The sequence below is a fragment of the Cucurbita maxima genome, unplaced genomic scaffold (assembly GCF_002738345.1).
Source record: "Cucurbita maxima cultivar Rimu unplaced genomic scaffold, Cmax_1.0 Cma_Scf00023, whole genome shotgun sequence".
Taxonomy (NCBI): Eukaryota; Viridiplantae; Streptophyta; class Magnoliopsida; order Cucurbitales; family Cucurbitaceae; genus Cucurbita; species Cucurbita maxima.
This window is the reverse complement of record NW_019272039.1, coordinates 1507960-1529040: the sequence shown is the minus strand read 5'-3', so window position 1 is coordinate 1529040 and position 21081 is coordinate 1507960. Positions and strand designations below refer to the sequence as shown.

Genomic DNA, 21081 nt, shown 5'->3' with positions numbered 1-21081 from the left:
CCAGAAGGAGAGGAAGAACAGAGGAAGAACACGGCCCTTCATGTGGCTCTTAGACCTTATACTCCATTAATGGCGGACATCCCCAGCCGGCTCTTCGATCGTAAGCAATTAGCCCTCCTGGTTTAGCAGAAGTAGCTGGAGCACCGTCTCTAAATTTGAATAGGTTGGATCGGAATGATCGCAATTCTTTTCAGACACAATTGGGATATAATTTCGAAAAAAATCAAGATAAGATTGAAACTTCATTTCATTGGTCAATAGGCATATTCATAAGAAAACTCATTGACACCAACCATAGCAGAAAGCACTTGAGAGATAATGAAAATGGTACCCCCAAAAATAGCTAAAACAAGAACAGCAGTAATGGGGTTCTTCAGCAGCTCCAAAATGGGGAGAAGGATAGTGTAAAGAGCACCACTACTCACAGTAACCGCGTAAATCGCATATCTTCTAACATTGTCCCAAAATTCCTCCACCAAAGGCCCTTCAGGGCCCAAAGCCAAAGCCCTTTCCCCGTCGGAACCCATCAGAAACAGGGCAACGCCCACTGAAACGGCTCCGATGATCAGAAACCTTGAGCTCTCGATTGGGTGTGCTTCGATTGCCTTGAGATCCGTTGGCCAAGTATTCTTCGGGGATTTGGCCGGAGATTTCGGCGGCGAAGAAGATGCAAGTGGCCGGAAAGGGCTTCTAAGAGGGGTTGGGACGTTGATCGGAATTAAAGGGGGAGATATTGGTGGGTTTTTTGAAGTGGGGAAGATTGAGAAGTGGATTCTAGTTCTGAGAGAGGTGGCCATTGTTGTTGAGTTTGTGGATCGAGCTTGAGCTCAGGCCATACTGTTGGCAGAAGAGATGTTATCCAGAATGTAGAGTGTTTCGTTGACGGGATTAAACTACGCGTTAATGGAGGATTAGTATTGTTAATGGTAAGTTAAGACCATATCATTTCAGTTCTAAACTGGGAATTTATGGCTGAGAATGAGTGGCCATTGCCGATCATTTTGGAGTTTGAAATTGGGCTACAGCATTAATGGGCCATCAGGGAGCCCAATATATTAAAGGAGCATTGCTATAGACCAATATATAACGGGCCATTTCTGTAGCCCAATATATTAACGGGCCATTGATGTAGCCCAATATATTAACGGGCCATTTCTGTAGCCCAATATATTAACGGGCCATTTCTGTAGCCCAATATATTAACGGGCCATTGCTGTAGCCCAATATATTAACGGGCCATTTCTGTAGCCCAATATATTAACGGGCCATTGCTGCAGCCTATTGCTGTAGCCCAATATATTGACGGGCCATTGCTGTAGCCTAATATATTAATGGGCCTTGCTGTACCCCAATATATTAACTGGCCATAACGGAAGCCCGGCATTGTTGAAGCCCAAATATTAACGGGCCATTCTTGTAGCCCAATATATTAACAGGCCATTGCTGTAGCCCATATATTGACGGGCATTACTGTAGCCCAATATATTAACGGGCCATTCCTCTAGCCGATGTATTAATGGGCCATTACTCTAGCCCAATATATTAACGGGCCTTTGCTGTAACCCATTATATTAACGGGCCATACTTGTAGCCCACTATACTAACAGGCCATTGCTGAAGCCCAATATGTTGACGGGCTATTCCATTGGGCTTTGTGATATGACCGAGGAGGCAGCCGGGCCGCTAACATAATTACAAGATTACTTAGATAGTAATCGAGAAAAAACAATCAGTTTTTACCATGGTATCAATTTTCAGCTAAGATAATGGGGAACAATCTTCGTTGGGTTTCTTTTACTTCTTTTTAATAATAATAATAATTCATTTAATGAGAATTATTTGGATGAACATTTGACACCAGTAGTTATATAACCATTCTTAAATTTTGTCTAATATTTTGTGGGATCACAGGTGACCTGGGAGGGAGGAGGCCGAGCTCCGAAAGGGAAACACGAGGCAGTGTGACAACATGGACGTTGGGCCCTGAAGGGGATGGATTGAGGGGAAGAGACCTATATCATCAAATGCAGAAAAATGCTAGTCTTGAAGGGAGGTGAGTTGTGAGACATCAGTTGGACAAGGAACTGAATATTATTTATAAGGGTCTGGAAACCTTCTCGTAGCATACATGTTTTGAAAACTTTGGGGGAAGCCCAAAAAGTAAAGGCCTAAAAGGACAATATTTGTCTGCTGTGGATTTAGGCCGTTACGGTCACTGTAAGATCCCACATTTTTAAAACCTCGAGGGAATGAAAGGTTTAAATACATATTATTAGACAAACCCTATTACTAGGGTTTGAGGCATTTCCTCGAGCTCCCATATTGGAAACCCTTTTTATGATCGATGCAGAATATGAAGCCCACTGAACATAAACATGTAATAGTAACTCAAACGTGGTTGTCCAGGTTGGAGGAACAATAATGCCGCCATTGTCGTTTCTCTGAAGCTTCCAAAAATGGCAATCAAGATTTGAAAATTATACATAAGGTGAAAGGAGAATATGAACAAATATAGCATTTTTTGTTGGGTTTATTAGGCAGAAATATGAACAAAACTAGGAAGAGGCAAGAGAGAGAGAGCAAAGACACCCCCCAAAATATGGGGTAAATGTTGGCCAAATCCAACTCTGAAATAACCTAAAATGATTGGTTCAACTCTGGGAATGTGGTTTCTGTCCCTTGTGGGACAATTCTGCTATCCCCTTCTTCATCCCTTCATTTTTCACGTGCATTTCTAAACCTCTCCTCTCTACTACTTATCCGTGAGTATTCAGACTAGCTTACACGATACTAACTTACAAAACAAATTTTAAGATGCTCACAACCGCTCGATCGATCGTCCCACGATGGTTATTCGTCTCTCTTAAACCCTAAAACAAAACCAAACATTTACAAAATTTTCCTTCACATTCCAACAAAATAGTTACCTAACTTCCACATTCGCCACCAAAATCTCCCTCTCTATTTCTTTAACTTGTTTTAATGGCTACCAACTACGTACTATATATCCAACCCATCTCTTTGTCTCCATTCGTATAAACACGAAGTGGGTTTCATCAAGAACACAACAACAATGCTAGATCCATTGTATTTTAAGTAAAAAAGAACAAAAAAAAAAAACATACCCGCATGGTCGAAATGATCATTTCTTAATAATCAACATTGCATGTTTGTTTGTGCATGAATGTGATTAAGACCGTTAGGAATCTCTGATCTTTACAATGGTATGATATTGTCTCATCCCAATTATAAATCCATGATCAACTTCTTAATTAGCATCGTGGGTTAACGAAAAATTTGATAGAGAATAAGTAATTGAGCATTTAATATTGAAGCAAGTAGGGGATTGGATGAAGAGAAAATTTGATGTTTACAAGTGAAGAGAAGTATCAACATCGATATCAGAGTCAGACTCATGATCATGTTCTAGTTTACTAATCAATGAGATGGCGCTATCACAAGACGAAGTAGTACTAGTAGTTACGTTATCCACCGGCCATAAGTTCATCAATGCAGGCACGTCAACATCAACACCAACACCAACACCAACGGCGAGCTTCTTGCCTGGTGATGGCGACGTCGGCCAAAGCGATAGAGACGTTTGAGGCAAAGTTAACATCTTCGTCGTCGTCGTGGGTAGCATCATCACCGTGGCAACGGAGGGTTCAAACAGCACACAAGTATTGAACAAGCCATGTTTTTTGGGGTTGGAAAGTGATAGCAATCGTACAAGCTCTCTCTCTTCTCTCATCTCCTTCACTTTCTGAAGCTGTCTGAATCTCTCTTGAAGTAGAGCAATGGAGGATTGAACGACAAGAGATGGGTGGTGGTCGGATTGGTGCCTACCCATTGAAGAAAACAAAAGAAGACACAACACACAAGTGTTTGAGATTGTTAAGGAATGGGGTATATATATGGGATATGATGATGATGATGATTATAAGTGTGTCGGATTGGGGTGATGAGTTAGTTGAGTGGGTGAATGAAAATGAAGAAAATGATTAGAAAAGGAATGAGAATCGGGAGGGAACGGGGAAAAGAACAAGGGGAAAAGGGTGGGAAAAGGGTGTGGAGGAAAAGACAAGGGAATGTTGTTAAATAGCACATGGAAGGGTGTGTTTGGAGGAATAATAGGTTTTGGTGATGCCCTCTGTCACTTTGTCTCCAAAAAGCAATCTCCTTTTCTTTAGCTTTGGAGATGATGGCGACCCTCTTTTCTGCCCCCCCCTTCCTTCCTACCTTTGATTCGTTGAAAGCGAATGGTATGTGGGCGCTACAACACACGCCTCAACCCCCACCTCTGAACCAACCACACATACTTGGAACTTACCATCAAGATACTAATCATCTATTTAGTTCTTCAAAGTAGATTTCCAAAATGCTTATTTAATTTTAAAATCTATAACATTCGTACCATTTGTAACCGTTCAAGCCCATCGCTAACAGATATTGTCTACTTTAGCCTGTTACGTCTCATAGTTTTAAAACACATCGACTAGGGAGGTTTCCATACCCTTATAAGAAAATGTTTCATTCCCCTCTTCAAACAAAAACAACGTGGGATCTCACATTCTACCTCCTCTGGGATCCAGTGTCTTCGCTAGCACATCGCCCGATGTCTGGCTCTGATACCATTTGTAACAATTGAAGTCCACTACTAGCAAATATTATCCGTTTTTGCCTGCTGCATATCGTCGTTAGTCTCATGGTTTTAAAACGCATCTACTAGATAGAGGGTTTCACACTATTATAAGAAATGTTTTGTTCCTCTCTCCAATCGATATGGATCTCACAATGTACTCCTATGAGAGTTGAGAGTCGTTGCTAGCACACTGTCCGGTGTCTGACTCTGATACCATTTGTAACAATTAAAGCACACCGCTAGCAATTATTGTCCGCTTTTGCCAATTACATATCGCCGTCAACCTCAAGATTTTAAAACATGTTTACTAAGTTGAGGTTTTCACACCCTTGGAAGAAATGATTCATTCCCCTCTCCAAATGATGTAAGATCTCACATTACTAGACATAAGCGGTTTATGGTCTATTAGGACCATGAGTTGTCAGTTTTCAATTTTATAAAAATTTTATAAATCAATTAATGGGTTTAAAACGTTTGAAGATCTTATGGATCGGTTAGACTTCAAATTGAAAATTAAAGATATACTAAATATTTTTTAATAACTAAAAGTGTTAAAAACATACTAAATATTAAATATGAGAATCCATATCAATTGAAGAGAAGAACGAACCCTTTTTTATAAAAGTGTGAAAATCTATATCTAACGAATGTGTTTTAAAATATTGAGGGAAAGTTGGAGAGGAAAAGCTCAAAGAAACAATATCGACTAACGGCGGTAATGATACTAGAGACTAATATATGCTTCAACTAAGTATGTTTAACTTAAGAACAGTATAAAAAAAAATAAAAAAAAATGATGTGGGCATAAGGGTTTGGTTTGATTGAACAATAATGTATGACAAAGACAAACATACCAACATTCGAATTACCTCTCTCTTTCGCTTTCTCGCTTTCTCTGCGTTAATGTGTAGTGAAGAGGGGAAGGGGGTTTGTTGGTGTCTCAGAATACGTGCCTTTGTCTGCAAGCATTTGGCTGAGAATGGCATGCCGAGGCCAAAGCTGCAGATACCCACACAACAAGCTGGTGGATTAGATGCTTCTTTTCTGATACCACTTTCAACAAACCCCCCCCCTTTCAAAAGCACTCACCCAGCCCCTCACCCCCTCACCACCCCCCACTCTCTCCATTATTTTTCTCTTCTTTTTTTTGGGCTTCGTAATCCGAAAGATTGAAAAGAAATAAAGGGACGCCCTTTCTTTTCTTTTTCTCCAAGACAAGGCGTGCCGTGCCATGCATTTTTTTTTTTTTTTTTTTTTTTTTTTTTTTTTTTTTTTTTTTTTTTTTTTTTTTTTTTTTTTTTTTTTTTTTTTTTTTTACTATATCCATTTGTATTGGGCATTACACCCTCTATTAATTATTATTTTAATCAACAATATTATTATATTATGAATCCATACCCCAACAGCATCCCCTAATTAAGCATGGTTCTATGTAAGTGCCACTCAACCACTCTTACTATATAAGGGATACTCTTAATCTCAACTGGGTATTTTTATTAATTATATATATTATATATATATATATATATATTTGTCCTTTAATTAAATAATAATCATTTATTTTTGCAGAGAGGGTGGACCATGGAGCCCAAATATTGTTGGGGTTTTCTTTTTCTTTTTCTTTTTCTTTTTCTTTTTCAATTTCTTGAGTTTCAGTTGTCAATTCAAAGTTTTAATCAGCTTTGTGTAAAGTTCCCTTTAGAGTACTCTTTTTCGCTGGTTTTCTCTCCATAATTTGACTACAATTCAAACCCCATTCATATTCCTTTGCTGTATGGCATTTTCGGAAATAATTGTGTTTTCAAACCCTCTTCCAATTTTTTTTTTAATTTTAAAAATATATATTTTGTCTCCAAATGCTATTTATTTAGTAGATATGTAATCTCTTAGCTCGTAATAGCTCGTAAATTACTATATTTATTCGACACAAAATTAATAGTTGCACAATATAAAGTAGTTCATATACTCACACATGCCTGTCCGTACAAAATATGGACCATTCTTTATTGCAGCTTTTTTAAAAATTAGTTTTAAATAAAATGAAACATTAAAAAAAAAAAAATTAATCATTTGATTAGTTAGAAAAATGTTAAAGCTTAGGTTATATCGGGTTGAAAAGTTTAATATTTTATTATTGAGTTATATTCACGTTAATAATATTATATAGAAAAGTAATAGAATGAATAATTAAAATAAAGGGGTAGATGGTTATCCTTATTTGGGAATTTTGATGACCAATAAAATGGAACTCCAATTTTATTTGAAGTTAATGGTGTCACACCAAATCATACAAAAATATATATAATGACAAGTGGTAAGTTCAGTAGCTACACAACCGACCAAATCTGTCCAAACACTTTGTTCTTTATTTGGATTTGTACATTCCAACAGACAAACAAAGCCAGCCAAATTTTAACATATATCAACACCTAAATCAACTTTTTTGTTGCAAATTTGTGTTCAAAATCCTTTAGTTTTATTTATTTATTATTACTAAAAAAATAAAATAAACATATTTTTGGGCCACGGCCCATACCGCCAGTGCAATATGTTTGGGCCTTGCTATCAAATCCTTCTAAATTGGGCCATGATCTTCAAAGCCCATTAAATTTTGTGGGCTTTGATCGAAGTTTCGGTACGGGTCCTTCCTATTGGACTACCCGAATCAAATTCAAGCATTTCAATTGCAACTTAACATAAATAAATATTTTAATTTTTTATTAAAAAAAATTAATGGATTTATAAATGGTCAATTTTTTTCATTATTCAAATTTAGTTTTAGGAATTTTTTTTCATTTAATTAGTTATTTTTTTTAATATTATTTTGAATTAAAACTTACAAAACGCTAGCAATTATTTTGAAAGGGATTGCAAAAAGGGTCATATGTGAAAGCAATTAAATAAAAAGTAAACTATTTTTCCTTTTTAAAAAGAGGTTTGAGCATATCTTGATTTTTTTTTCTTTTAATTTACAAAAATAAAGTAATTTTGGAACGCGTCTCATAACCAAATTCTCACTTAAATATTTAGATTACTATTTTCAAATTTGTAAATTAAAATATCAGTTCTTAATTCGTATAGCTATAATTTCCTGAATTTAGTGATAAAAACTTTGAAAATAAATATGTATTATTATATTTTTAAAATTGTGCCACGTAATAATTACCAATTTAATGCATTATCCACACACTCGTCAATTTATGAGCTTTTTGTTTTGTTTTGTTTTTGTGTGAAACAAACAAAAGCAAAAGATAATTCCACACACGTTTGCAAGTTAAAAAAGCACTCTCAAATTCTCACCCTGACGAACTACATTAAATTGGACACCTCCTAAATTAATATTACTTTTAATCTTTTTATTTTTCTTTTTTCTTTTCGCGGTGGCAGTGTATGCCACGTCATTTTAAATTACTCTTTTAATTTGCTAATTAAAGAAAATTCCATAGCCATGATTGGACCGAAAACAACCATTTTCTTTTTCTTTTTCTCTTTAAATTTCTAAATAGAAATTTATCTTGAATGAAGTATTAACCTACACCGTGCACCACCGGATCGCTGCTCCGCGGAAATGTATTTGAACCTTCGAAAATGCCATGTCACTAATTAAAAAGGATGGATATAAAAACCAAATTGCATGCTGCTTCTTTGCAGATCCCTAGGCGCGTATACGTTTCTTGGGAGGAGAGCTTTTTAACTAAACGCCCTAATTTGTTACTTAATTTCGAAATTGCCATTCTAAGAAACCGCGTCAAACCAAACCCCTGATTTTGTCGCTTACACTCATCTTCTTCCCCACCGTCAATTCACGACTCATCCTTTATACGCTGTCGTTTTGCATTGCATTCAGTTGGGTCCGACGACTCTTTTTATTATTTCTCGTTTCCAATTTGGAAATTATTCTTTGTTTTCTCCATTTACCATGAACATAATAGTATTTTTTGTAAACGCGTTCTACTTGCTTGGTTGCTAAACAAACAATATCGGAGTAAGTTTAAACAGTTATAAATGGTACAGAGCAAGACACCTATGACAGCAAAGATGTTGGAGAAGTAGATGGGAGGTTACATGTCAATTGGAGAAAGAAAGAGTGTTAGCATCAATTGAACCTTAAAAATATACCTTTTTACCAGAGTATGAAAATCTTTTAAAAAATGAAGAGCTCAAAATTAGCGGTGGACCTGAGTTGTTAGATATATATTTTTCCATAATGTATGATATAAAATGTTGCATAAATATTAAAAAAAAGATACAACATAATAATTTTAAGTTAACCCTGTTGGATGATGAAAGTCCCACATCGGCTAATTTAGGGAATGATCATGGGTTTATAAGTGAGGAATACTAACTCCATTGGTATGAGGCCTTTTGGGAAGCCCAAAGCAAAGCCATGAGAGCTTATGCTCAAAGTGGACAATATCATACCATTGTGGAGAGTCGTGTTCGTCTAACATGGTATCAGAGCCATGCCCTAAACTTAGCCGTGTCAATAGATTGGCAAATTCTTAAATGTCGAACAAAGGACTCCAAAAGGAGTCAAGCCTCCTCGAAGGTACGAAGGCAGTCAAAAATGACTAAGACTCCAAAGGAGTCGAGCCTCGATTAAGGGGAGGCGTGCTTTGTTCGAGGGGAGGTGTTGGATGATGAAAGTCCCACATCGGTTAATTGGATGATGAAAGTCCCACATCGGTTAATTTAGGGAATGGTCATCGGTTTATAATCTAAGAATACACTCTCCATTGGTATGAGGCCTTTTGGGAAGCCCAAACACTTATGCTCAAAGTGAAAGTGGACAATATCATATAACAAACCCTCCCAAATAATCTAAATTTGGAAAGCGGCTTTTGAAGAACATATCAAACTTGATGAGATTAAATTAGTAAAGTAGGTGTTTTTAAAATCTTTGATTGAAGACCACCACTAAAAGAATAAACATTTAAAACCCAAAGTCTACAAGTTTAATAATTTAAATTAAACTATAGTTGTATTAATTTGAATGGTATCAATACAAGTCATTATCCCTCCAACATGATATATTATAAAAATAAATAATTAAACAAAAGTTAGTTGAGAATGAAGGGACATTTCACAAATGGTTAGTACAATTAACATATCTCCAACTTTATGAAATCAGAAGGCACTTGAATTCCAACCTCTTTGACCAAACTACTTTTTTTTCTTTGACTAACTATAATGTCTAAACCAAACAATAACTTAATACATGACAAAATTCAGACCATGCATAATAATAAAATAAGGTTTATAAAGAAAAATAAAAAAAAATAATAATAAGAGCCCTCATATCCAACTATTTTTTTTATGACATCAACTATAAGTCATACTTACGTAATAACATTATTATAAATTGCAATTATTTATTACTATATTTTTTTTGGTTGAAATAGTCCATCCATTCAAAAATACAAACTCAACAAAATTATAATAATATTACTTATATCTTATCCATAATTTATGCACATGTTGTCAAACAAAAAAAATCAAATATTAAAATCCACTAAAATTTGATGGATTATAATTCAAATTGATCTTATATTATATCAACTTTGAACTCGGAATTGCAAAAAAAAAAAAAAAAAAAAAAAAAAAAATCATGAAGGAGCCACGTGGGAGTTGAACATGAGGTCGTTGAAATAGGTCGGGAATTAATTATGGGAGTCAAGAAAAATAAAAAAATAAATAATATAATTATAATTAATTATCTTTGTATTTGTAAAAATAAATGTTGAATTTTGTCCGTTGAAATAAGGATGGGAGGAACTGGCAACAAAAGAAGGAAAAAAGTTTGGGGTAAGGCAAGGAAATATTTCTATTTAAGCAAGGGTACTTTCGTAATTACGTTAGTACGGTAGGGGTAGGCTTGATGAACCGCCATTTAAAAGACCGATGGGACTAGGCCGGTTTGTTTAGTTGTCATTGCTCTCGCCACATGTTCTTCAGACTTCGGTTTGCAAAACTTGCACAGCGAGCGTTTTGTGTTTGTGAGCCCTCTTCGATCAAAGTTACACAATTGTTTTTCTTCTGTCTTGGAATTCTTCTGTTTTCAACATTTTTACTGATTACTGGGCGGCCGGCGGGAGATTCTGGCCGTCGCCATCACTTTCAGCTCGGAGTTTGTTTTATTTTGTTTGATGAATATGGATAAATGTTTGGGGTTGGTGTTGATTTGTGAGTTTGACTTCTAATTTGGTGTACGGTGAGCTGTTTTTGATTAAGATCTTCTTCTTCTATTCGTCTTTGGTGTCGAAAGTGGATGAACTCTTCTTCTTCTCCTCTTGGATTTGTAAATTTACTCGTTCGTTGCGTTCTGGAGTTTATTGAAAACGCGTCATGTGTTTGCTTTCTTCCTTTTCCGAGTTTTTTTTTCTCGTTTGTTCATCATTTTTTAATTTTATAGAACGTGGTAGTTTCGAGGTTACCACCAATTGATGAGTATTTTTAGCCTTTTTGAGTCTGTGAAACTGAAATCACGAAATCAATTTTTTGGTTTTCTTCTAATTTACAGAACCAGCTTAACAAGTTATTTTTGTTTCCATTCCCTTGTTTAGTTTTCGTTTGAGCTGTGGCACTTTCTTGGAGAATTAAGCGTATGTTTTTTTTGGTATGATCATTGTCTATTATGTGAAGAGCTAGTTATTCGAGTGAAAAATCTCGCTACGATTATCCAAATATCTTTGTGATTGTTCGCTGTGGTAGTTGAAATGAAAGAGAGATTCTATCTTCTTTATGTTTTTAGTATTTCATTACTTTTCTCTAGTTTAGATCTTCTAATATATGCACCGAATTTTGTATTGGGACTCAATTTGAAGAACTTGTTCTGAGAACTTTTGAGTTTTTTTACCCAGTATTTTATATTCATGCATCTTTGATTGTGTAAGGTGTAATTTGTTTTAAGCATCTTATCAATTTGGAACCTGCAGTATTGAGTTTTTATCTGTTCACTGCAGAATTTGGGGATTCTGCGATTCGACGTCTTACCATAAAGAAAGCAATATGTTTTAACAACTGGTCTTTAAAGGTTTCTGAGACCTAAAATATCTGACTAGAAGTTCATAGAAACGTACAATACCAACCGCTAGTAGCGAAGATCTTCCGGCCGTGGGCTCATTTCTTACTAGATGCAAGCATCTCCGAATCGTCAGTCTTCATCTGTGATCCATGAGATGTATCACCAGTCTGTGCAAGGGATGGATTCTTTCTATTTATCTCATTTCCACGTCTTGGAAAACAATGCCTCTCCCGATGCAAGCAGTCAGGGAAACAGTGTTATTTCTTCTTCCTATAAGGATCAGTTCTTTACTCTCGAATCGTTCCCGGCTACTGCTTATCTGAGCGCCTGTAATTCCCCTTCTGCTGTTAGTGTTCTGTCTTCCAGGAGCCCCTTCTCACCTCAAGGGTCTCAAACTTGCTCTTCTGATCAACATCATTCCTTTGACAACACATGTGGATCGCCGCAAAGTGGATGCTCGGTAACTGATGATGATTATGAATTAAAGCACAAGCTGAAGGAATTAGAGATTTCTTTGTTGGGGCCAGAAACTGATATTGTGAATAGCTGCTACTGTTCTTTCAGGGGTGGGGAGAACCGAGATGCTTCAATGGCAAGGTGGAACTGGAATCAAATGATCGAAACAATTCCTAGACTAAGTCTTCGAGACACACTTATCCGGTGTGCTCAAGCAATTCATGAGGCTGATTTAAATGCGGCGACATCGTTTATGGATGTTTTGGGGCAAATGGTTTCGGTCTCTGGTGATCCAGCCCAGAGGTTGGGAGCTTACTTGTTGGAAGGGCTCAGAGCGAGGTTGGAGCGATCTGGAAGTGCAATATACAAGGCCCTAAAGTGCGAAGAGCCGTCAAGCTCTGAACTTATGTCCTATATGTCTATTCTATTCCAGATATGCCCATACTTCAAATTTGCTTACACATCTGCAAATGCTTTCATTTGGGAGGCTATGGTAAATGAACCCGTAATCCACATCATTGATTTTCAAATTGCACAGGGTAGTCAGTATATACCTCTCATTGAGGATCTTGCCAGTCGACCTGGTGGACCCCCAGTTCTTCGCATTACGGGTGTGGATGATTCCCAATCAGCTCATGCTCGGGGAGGGGGACTTCAAATTGTGGGACAGAAGCTAGCTCTACTGGCTCAGTCTAAAGGAATTCCCTTCCAATTTCATGCTGCTGCAATGTCTGGTTGCAAGGTCGAGCACAGTGATCTTAGAATACGACCTGAAGAAGCCTTGGCTGTAAATTTTCCATATGCCTTGCACCACATGCCAGATGAGAGCGTGAGCACACAGAACCATCGAGATCGTCTTCTAAGGCTGGTTAAGAGTCTATCACCGAAGGTAGTAACTATTGTTGAGCAGGAATCCAACACCAACACATCCCCGTTCTTTTTACGTTTTATAGAGACGCTGGACTATTATACTGCTATGTTCGAGTCAATAGACGTAGCTCGTTCAAGAGACGACAAGCAACGAATCAGGGCAGAGCAGCACTGTGTTGCCCGAGACATAGTGAACATGGTAGCATGTGAGGGATTTGAAAGAGTAGAACGTCATGAACTCCATGGGAAGTGGATGATGAGAATGAAAATGGCTGGCTTTACTCAATATCCAATGAGCTCCTCTGTAACTGGAGCCGTCAAGAATTTGTTGAGGGATTACAACGAGAACTACAGACTCCTAGAAGCGGAAGGAGCTCTCAACCTTGGCTGGAAAAACCGAGCAATGGCAACCTCCTCGGCATGGAGATGATATCCAGAAACTGTGAATCCAATTGCTTATTAGATAGATGGTGGAAAATACCTCTCTCGAGCTCTTTCTTTACAACATTTTAGAGCATTGAACGATGATGACCCCTTTAGATTTATAGAGAATGTGAGGTCTTCAACGCTCTTACTGTTTGTAGAACAGAGAGACAGGAACCCAAATCATCGAACTTGCTGTAAATTTTCAAACGTTGGTGAAAGAATTTTGTCCTCGAGTCTTTACCTGCTTTGTCGTTTGGAAACCCGCATTATAATTATCTGCTTAGATTAATAATTCAAAGCAAGTCAAAATAAATAAATAAATATATATATATAAAGAAATAATTAAAACCATTTTTATCATCATTTTGAGCACTCTTTTAATGTAGCCCAAGCAAGCGCTACTTTACTTTGCACCCGGGCGTTACCGTACCGCCAATGGCGATTATTTGCAAATTGGACTTTTCGTCTCCCAGCCGCCACAGCTTCTCTTCTTCGTATCGCCGTCTTCCCTTCGAATGTCCCATCTGAAGCCTCCCCTGTTCTGTTTCTTCGAAATGCTGGAATGCGCCTCTGTGGTCGGTCTTCTTCTTCCGGCGTCATTCATCTGTTCACCAAGTCGATTGTAGCCGGCGCAACCGCGACCATTCGTCGTCGGCATAAATCTGAATACGCCAACGACAGGTTTTCAGCTTTCCTTATTCATTTCCTCTTAATTCTTTCTTATACATGCCTGTTATGTATAATTTTATATGCTGCCCTAAGAATTCTGCTGTTCGACACTTAAAAGTATCTCCTGCTTGATCAAATTTAATCGCAAACCTTCTTTTCATTTTTAGGGTTTTGGGTTTTTAGGGTTTTAATCTATCCTTAGAAACTTCCAGGTCTCAGGTGAAGCCACATCAGAAAGATTCCTCCTCCTGGGATAGAACCTTTAGGAGCCTATGTATAACGGGGAGATTGTCCGAAGCCGTTGCACTTTTGTGCAGTATGCCTTTCCAATTTCACTCCAAAACTTACTGCCTTCTGTTACAAGAATGCATTTTCAGGAAAGAGTATATGAAAGGAAAAAGAATCCATGCTCAAATGGTTGTTGTTGGACATTTACCCAATGAGTATCTCAAAACCAAACTGCTGATATTATATGCCAAATTAGGTGATTTAGAAACTGCATATATTCTTCATGAGAAGTTGCTGGATAACAGTCTGGTTTCATGGAATGCATTGATTGCTGGATGTGTACAAAAAGGGCTTGGAGAAGTTGGATTGGAGCTTTACTTTAAAATGAGACGAACTGGTTTAATACCTGATCAATATACCTTTGCATCAGTTATCAGAGCCTGTGCTAGCTTAGCTTCTTTGGAACATGGAAAGAGAGCTCATGGAGTTCTGATTAAGTGTCAAATCGGCGACAATGTTGTCGTGTCTAGTGCCCTTGTAGATATGTACTTCAAATGCAGTAGCATATCAGATGGTCATAAGGTATTTGACAAATCTTCAACTAGGAATGTGATTACATGGACTGCTTTAATATCAGGGTATGGCCACCATGGAAGAGTTTCTGAAGTTTTGGAATCCTTCAATAGTATGATAAATGAAGGTTACCGACCGAATTATGTTACTTTCCTTGCGGTTCTTACTGCTTGTGGTCATGGGGGTTTTGTATCGGAAGCATGGCGATACTTGTCCTTGATGAAGACGACGTATGAAATAGAACCAAGAGGGCAACATTATGCTGCCATGGCGGATCTTCTCGCAAGAGCTGGGAGGTTGCAAGAGGCATATGATTTTGTTGTCGATGCACCTTGCAAGGAGCACTCTGTTATATGGGGTGCTTTGGTCGGGGGTTGTAAGGTTCACGAAGACATAGATTTGATGAAACATGCAGCAGCACATTACTTGGCATTGGATGCTAGCAACGCTGGGAAGTATGTGGTTTTAGCAAATGGGTTTGCGGCGTCTGGCTTGTGGGATAATGTTGCGGAGATTAGATGTATGATGAAGAAATCAGGAATGAATAAGGAACCTGGTTACAGCAGAATTGAGATTCAAAGGGAGTTTCACTTTTTTGTTAAAAGTGATAAATCTCACAAACAGGCTGTTGAGATTTATAGAACCATTCACAGCATCACTCCGATCTTAAAGGATGCAGGCTCTATTCCTGAACTAAGTGAAAACTAATTGTAGAAAGTGTGTTCTGATAATCCATTCACAGCATCACTCTGAATCTTTTGGCATATCCGTCTATTAGGACATCCATTCATATGATCAAGCTAGGGTTAGATTTTGTTCTTGAATTTATGTTTAGGAGAGACAATTCTTTTTGTAAGGTCGATCCAACGAAATAGAATTATAACTGGATTACAATATAGGATCATTCTGTTGCTAAAAGGAGTTGGGAAGATACCTTTTAGGATGTCATTGGTAGTACTACAGAACTTGTATACTAACCAGCCGCGCTTTTAGGAAAGGAACAGAGTTTTGTGGCTAAAACAATGATTTTTCTCTCGTAATATGGATTAAATTCAATAATTGTTCATTGAGTTGACATGTTTCAACAATTGACAATGATCATAATGAACTTGGATGAAGATAAGAAGCAAATAAGAGTAAAAGTTTGAATTTGAGTATCTGTTCTGAGAGATATACATCAGGTAAAGCCTGGTAATTATGATAAGAAACATCCATTGAAGTCAGCTTTCGTAAGCGGAAGAAGATCGAGGATACCCAGATCACAACCACATCCCAAAAACATGTCATGACGATGAAGAACAAAACTTGTCCATTCTTCCAAGAGATTTCTAATCTGCAAAAGAAAATGAAAACAAAGAAATCCCAGCAACATTTAACAGAGAAAATTTCATGGCCAAATTGGATGCCTCGGAATAGCGGATTAACAGCAAGGCTTAGAAAAAGCTATTCAGTCCCGAAAGATGGTATTTTGTTAAGCGATATCGTCATTGGCATTGGCAATTGGGCATGAAGATTTTAAAGAAAAATCTAAGAATGTTGGTCTCATGGCCAGTCCCAAATGGTAAAGGCAGCAACGCTGCTCCACAAGGCAATGGAATATGATACCACCAGTCGACGGAAGCTCCAAAGAGGAGCCATCAACGTCAACTGAAATTCCTTTGTGACGTTAACTTTGGCACTATACAAACATCAATAAGTTCGCTCCAAATCAAGTAAGGGATTGGATCATAAATCCCCCGCCACACACAATGAGTTAAACAACGCCATGAATCAAAATTGAAACAGAAATTCCAGTGACGAAAAAAATAATTGAATGTCTCAAGGCCAATCCCAGATAGTAACGGCAATGACGATGGAATATGAAACCATCCATTACGGAGGATCTCCTTGAAAAGGAAAGCCAGTCTGCTTCCTCCGAGTAAAAATCTTGCTCGAAGTAGTTCCCCATCGCATTAAAACCCACAAACACAAACTTTCAAAGAAAAAATAAGAATCATCTAAATCGAACAACATAAACAAAGCACATATATCAGAAAGGAGCATCTAAAAAGAAACTAACAAATTATTCTTATGAACAGAGAGAAGAGAATTTAACTCAGAGCTCGCAAGAGGACCAGGGCGGAGCTATGAATGTTCTTGAGAGAAAGTGCGGTCTATGGTGAGAATATAAAGAAGACGCTGAAATTGTAAACCGTTGGATTTTTATACAAACAAATCCCAGCCCTTAGATTTAGAATTGTCTAGGGCTACGCAGTTTCAAGTGCAGGGGTATAATCGTCCATCCGAGTTAAAACATTTTAAATTAAATTAATAAAAATATATCATTTTTTTCCCTCACGAGTTAGGGGTATGCATTCAATTTAGAGTAGGTTTTAGGCTTTTACCTTCTCCGACCAATTTCTCCTCATTCATCATAATCCAGAAAATCTAGAATAATTAAAATAAGGAAAATGCAAATTAGGAATTGGAATATAAATTAATAACAAATTCAAAATAACAGAATTAAACCAGGAAAAATAAAAAGCAGAAGAGTGGAATAACCAGATATTGGTGGGTGGAAGGAAGTTTATGAAGATGGGTTGGTGTGGGCGACATCCATTGTCCTCTCCGACGAAGAAGGGAAGTTTGAAATGCCGGCAGTTCAAAACACGAACTTCCGACCATGAATTTATATATTCTATCTTGAGTGATTTTAAAATAGAAAACAGACCCATCAAAAGCGATTAGCCTCACGTAACTACTTCCATCGCTATTATTAGCTTCCTATTTATATATATGTTCTTATTACCTCTGCTTTCCAAGAACACCCACTTCTACTCTCTGCTTCTTCTGCTGTGTTTAACCCCAAACTCACACGAATTATTGGTATGATTCATTTTCTCTGTCTCTCTTCTTGCTGCCTAACTTATCTTATTGGATTGGATAGCTCTGACTGTGTTTCCATATTGAGATATAACCAAGTTCATACGAAGCTTGTTGAGTGAATCGATAAAATCATGGGACAGAGTGGATCAGAAAACGCCCATGCATTTAATTGTAAGCTGCTGAAATAGAATGTACAATCAGAGAGTGATGACTTTTTATGGATTTTATGGTCTATAAGAACACAATTGGTTGAATATTAGATGATATTGATTTGATTTTCGTTTGTTTGTTTAACGGCTGCAAAGAACTCGATTTATTCCCGTGCAGGCTGTTTTTGAAAATATTAAGGTTCCCCCATCTGTTATTACGAACCTCTGGAGTCAGTAGGGACTCTTGAAGAGATCGAGTCAAAATGGTGGAAGGAGGTGCTGCAAAGGCAGACAAGGCAGAGTGTTTAGAGTGTTGGCAAACAACATGGAAGACACCTTACATTATGCGCCTTGCTCTGTCTGCTGGGATCGGTGGTCTCCTTTTCGGATACGATACTGGTAATTCCCGACCTTGACATGATGTAGTTCAATGATGTTATTTACCATTTGATTGCAATGCATCGCAGGTGTGATCTCTGGGGCTATGCTCTACATCAGAGAGGACTTTGAAGTTGTTGATAGGAAAACATGGCTACAGGCAAGTTATCTGGTTTTATGTCTCTTTTAGTAATGTGAGACCCACCTTGGTTGGAGAGGAGAACTGGAAACCTCTCTCTACCAAGCGTGTTTTAAAATGTGTGTTTTAAAATGTGAGGCTGACGGCAAATACGTAACGGGCCAAAGCGAACAATATTTGATAACGGTGTGCTTGAGCTGTTACATGTACTTATTCTCACCCAAACATGCACAGGAAACCATTGTAAGTATGGCTGTAGCAGGTGCTATCGTGGGTGCTGCAATAGGTGGCTGGATGAATGACAAATTTGGACGAAAAAAGGCGATTATAGTCGCTGATGTAGTGTTCTTCCTTGGTGCAATTGTCATGGCTGTTGCTCCTTTTCCCGGTTTCATTATCGTCGGGAGACTTATAGTTGGGTTCGGGGTCGGAATGGCGTCCATGACAGCTCCTCTTTACATATCAGAAGCTTCCCCTGCTAGAATTAGGGGTGCTCTTGTTAGCACTAATGGCTTGCTAATTACAGGAGGGCAATTCCTTTCCTATTTAATCAACCTGGCCTTCACTAAGGTAAAATGTATCTTCTTTTTTTGATTTTTGTGTTCTAAGTTCAAACTTGAGTTCTTATGAGTCTGTGTTGCAGACCAAGTTAACATGGCGTCTGATGCTTGGAGTAGCAGGAGTGCCACCTCTGGTTCAGTTTGTTTTGATGTTATCGCTGCCTGAGTCTCCTAGGTGGCTTTACAGACGGGTTAACTTTTTAAAATGCTACCATTTTTTCCTCAAACAAGAGTAGCAGTAGACTGTTCAACTTACTGATCGCATTTATGGTGATGAACAGGATAAAGTAGATGAAGCAAGAGCCATACTGGAGAAAATCTATCCAGCTGATCAAGTTGAGGATGAGATGAGACTGTTGCATGAATCTGTGGAGACTGAAAAGGCAGAAGAAGGAGCTATTGGAGATGGCAGTATCATAGCCAAAGTGAAAGGTGCTTTGAGCAACCAAATCGTCCGAAGAGGGCTCTACGCCGGGATCATGGTGCAAGTAGCTCAGCAGTTCTGTGGTATCAACACTGTCATGTACTACAGCCCAACCATCATCCAGTTTGCTGGATATGCTTCCAATACGACAGCCATGGCGCTTTCTCTCGTTACTTCCTTTCTCAACGCTGCTGGCTCCGTTGTTAGCATGGTATCGGTTGACAGATATGGTAGAAGACGTCTTATGCTCATCTCGATGATAGGGATTATCACCTGCCTTGTGGTGTTGGCTGGAGTGTTCTTCCAATCTGCTCATCACTCTCCGCCCGTCAACGCCTTGGAATCTTCTCACTTCGGAAGCAACTCCACTTGTTCAGCTTATGCCTCAGCTCCAGATGCATCTTCATGGAATTGCATGTCATGTTTGAAGCAACAATGTGGCTTCTGTGCCAATGGAGATAGTGAGGTGAACGCCTGCTTCTTTATTACTTTAAATTCTTCATTCCAGTGACAGTAACAAATTAACAGCCATATGTTGAATGATACTGATTATCAGTATCTTCCTGGAGCATGCTTGGATTTGACAAAGGATGTGAGGAGTTCATGTCGGTCGAAGCACCGAGTATGGTTCACGGAAGGCTGCCCGAGCAAAATAGGGTTCTTGGCTGTGGTGGTGATGGGGCTTTACATCATTTCATACGCACCTGGAATGGGAACAGTTCCCTGGGTGTTGAACTCTGAAATTTACCCACTCAGATACAGAGGAACCGGAGGAGGAATCGCTGCAGTTTCAAACTGGATTTCGAATCTGATTGTGAGTCAGACATTTTTGACATTGGTGGAAGCTCTTGGGGCCGCTGGTACATTCCTGCTGTTCGCAGGATTCTCATTTCTTGGACTCATTGGTATCTATTTCTTGGTACCTGAAACTAAAGGGCTGCAATTCGAAGAGGTTGAAGAGCTCCTCAGGCAAGGGAAGAAATATAAGAGCAGCAGAGACCAGAGGGAAGTTTCTGCACAATAATCCTTCAGAATTGACGCGAACTTTGATTTATAACTAACTAAATGTTTCTTTTGGTGTTCCTTGTGAGAAACTTTTAATAAGTTGGAATAAATTATGGTTTGTGTGTGTTCTTGTTACTGGTTTTTGGTTGAATTTGTGTTTATAAAGACTCTGATGCTCACATTTGAGATTAAGCCCAACAACAACTAATTAAGAACTGATTAATAAAGGCATTAAACTAGGCTAATTAACTAACATTTTGTCCTACAACAGTTCATATGCATCCCGACTCCAGTTTCACCCTGGAAAACAACCGAGGTTCATTATTGTTTTACTCTGGATGAAAGAGTTTGGAAGGGTACCCCTTCAGCTGAAGGACGCCGACACTCGGGTCATGTAGAAAAAACATACCTGCTGCTCTGCCCGCTAATAATTCACTCCTAAACGACAAGAGGCAGTAAGAGACTTAAACCCTACAAAATATTTTTAAATCTATGGTGGGGCATCCCACAGAGCACAGCTTGTGGCCTTCGACAGAGATGATGGGTTTATGTTCATGAAAATTCAAAGCCATGCCAATTTACCCATCTCATCCATTTCTTTAATCATCTTGAATGCACAAACAATCCATTTTCCTTCCCTCCGCCTAATTTCTCAAACTTCTCTACTACTTTT

The 21081-nt window shown here is 38.2% G+C and overlaps 4 protein-coding genes and 1 non-coding gene across 7 annotated transcripts; 3 read left to right on the top strand and 2 right to left on the bottom strand.

Moving 5' to 3' along the window:
- Positions 1 to 216: 216 nt before the first annotated feature.
- Positions 217 to 937, bottom strand: LOC111497006. The gene has a single exon (XM_023147615.1). It carries the CDS (start codon positions 795 to 797, stop codon positions 255 to 257), a length of 543 nt encoding a protein of 180 aa, XP_023003383.1. The 5' UTR covers positions 798 to 937; the 3' UTR covers positions 217 to 254.
- Positions 938 to 10551: 9614 nt separating this feature from the next.
- LOC111496984 (scarecrow-like protein 13) lies at positions 10552 to 13656 on the top strand. Of its 2 annotated transcripts, none has more exons than XM_023147584.1 (2): positions 10552 to 10658; positions 11605 to 13656. In XM_023147584.1, exon 2 carries the CDS (start codon positions 11776 to 11778, stop codon positions 13420 to 13422), a length of 1647 nt encoding a protein of 548 aa, XP_023003352.1. In that variant the 5' UTR covers positions 10552 to 10658; positions 11605 to 11775; the 3' UTR covers positions 13423 to 13656. The 2 variants fall into 2 exon arrangements, with proteins under 2 accessions (XP_023003352.1, XP_023003353.1); XM_023147585.1 differs by lacking the exon at positions 10552 to 10658 and adding an exon at positions 10665 to 10853.
- Positions 13657 to 13809: 153 nt separating this feature from the next.
- On the top strand, positions 13810 to 15984 carry LOC111496780 (pentatricopeptide repeat-containing protein At4g16470). Its single transcript, XM_023147296.1, has 2 exons — positions 13810 to 14099; positions 14300 to 15984. Exons 1-2 carry the CDS (start codon positions 13981 to 13983, stop codon positions 15594 to 15596), a joined length of 1416 nt encoding a protein of 471 aa, XP_023003064.1. The 5' UTR covers positions 13810 to 13980; the 3' UTR covers positions 15597 to 15984.
- On the top strand, positions 14014 to 20981 carry LOC111496779 (inositol transporter 4-like). 2 transcript variants are annotated; one of them, XM_023147294.1, is made up of 7 exons: positions 14014 to 14099; positions 18081 to 18301; positions 18370 to 18440; positions 18654 to 18989; positions 19063 to 19170; positions 19261 to 19869; positions 19960 to 20981. In XM_023147294.1, the coding sequence occupies exons 2-7, from the start codon at positions 18166 to 18168 to the stop codon at positions 20425 to 20427; spliced, it is 1728 nt and encodes a 575-aa protein (XP_023003062.1). In that variant the 5' UTR covers positions 14014 to 14099; positions 18081 to 18165; the 3' UTR covers positions 20428 to 20981. The 2 variants fall into 2 exon arrangements, with proteins under 2 accessions (XP_023003062.1, XP_023003063.1); XM_023147295.1 differs by lacking the exon at positions 14014 to 14099 and adding an exon at positions 17436 to 17753.
- LOC111497517 lies at positions 16291 to 16382 on the bottom strand. Its single transcript, XR_002720620.1, has one exon. It is a non-coding gene; the product is annotated as a small nucleolar RNA SNORD96 family (small nucleolar RNA).
- Positions 20982 to 21081: the final 100 nt, after the last annotated feature.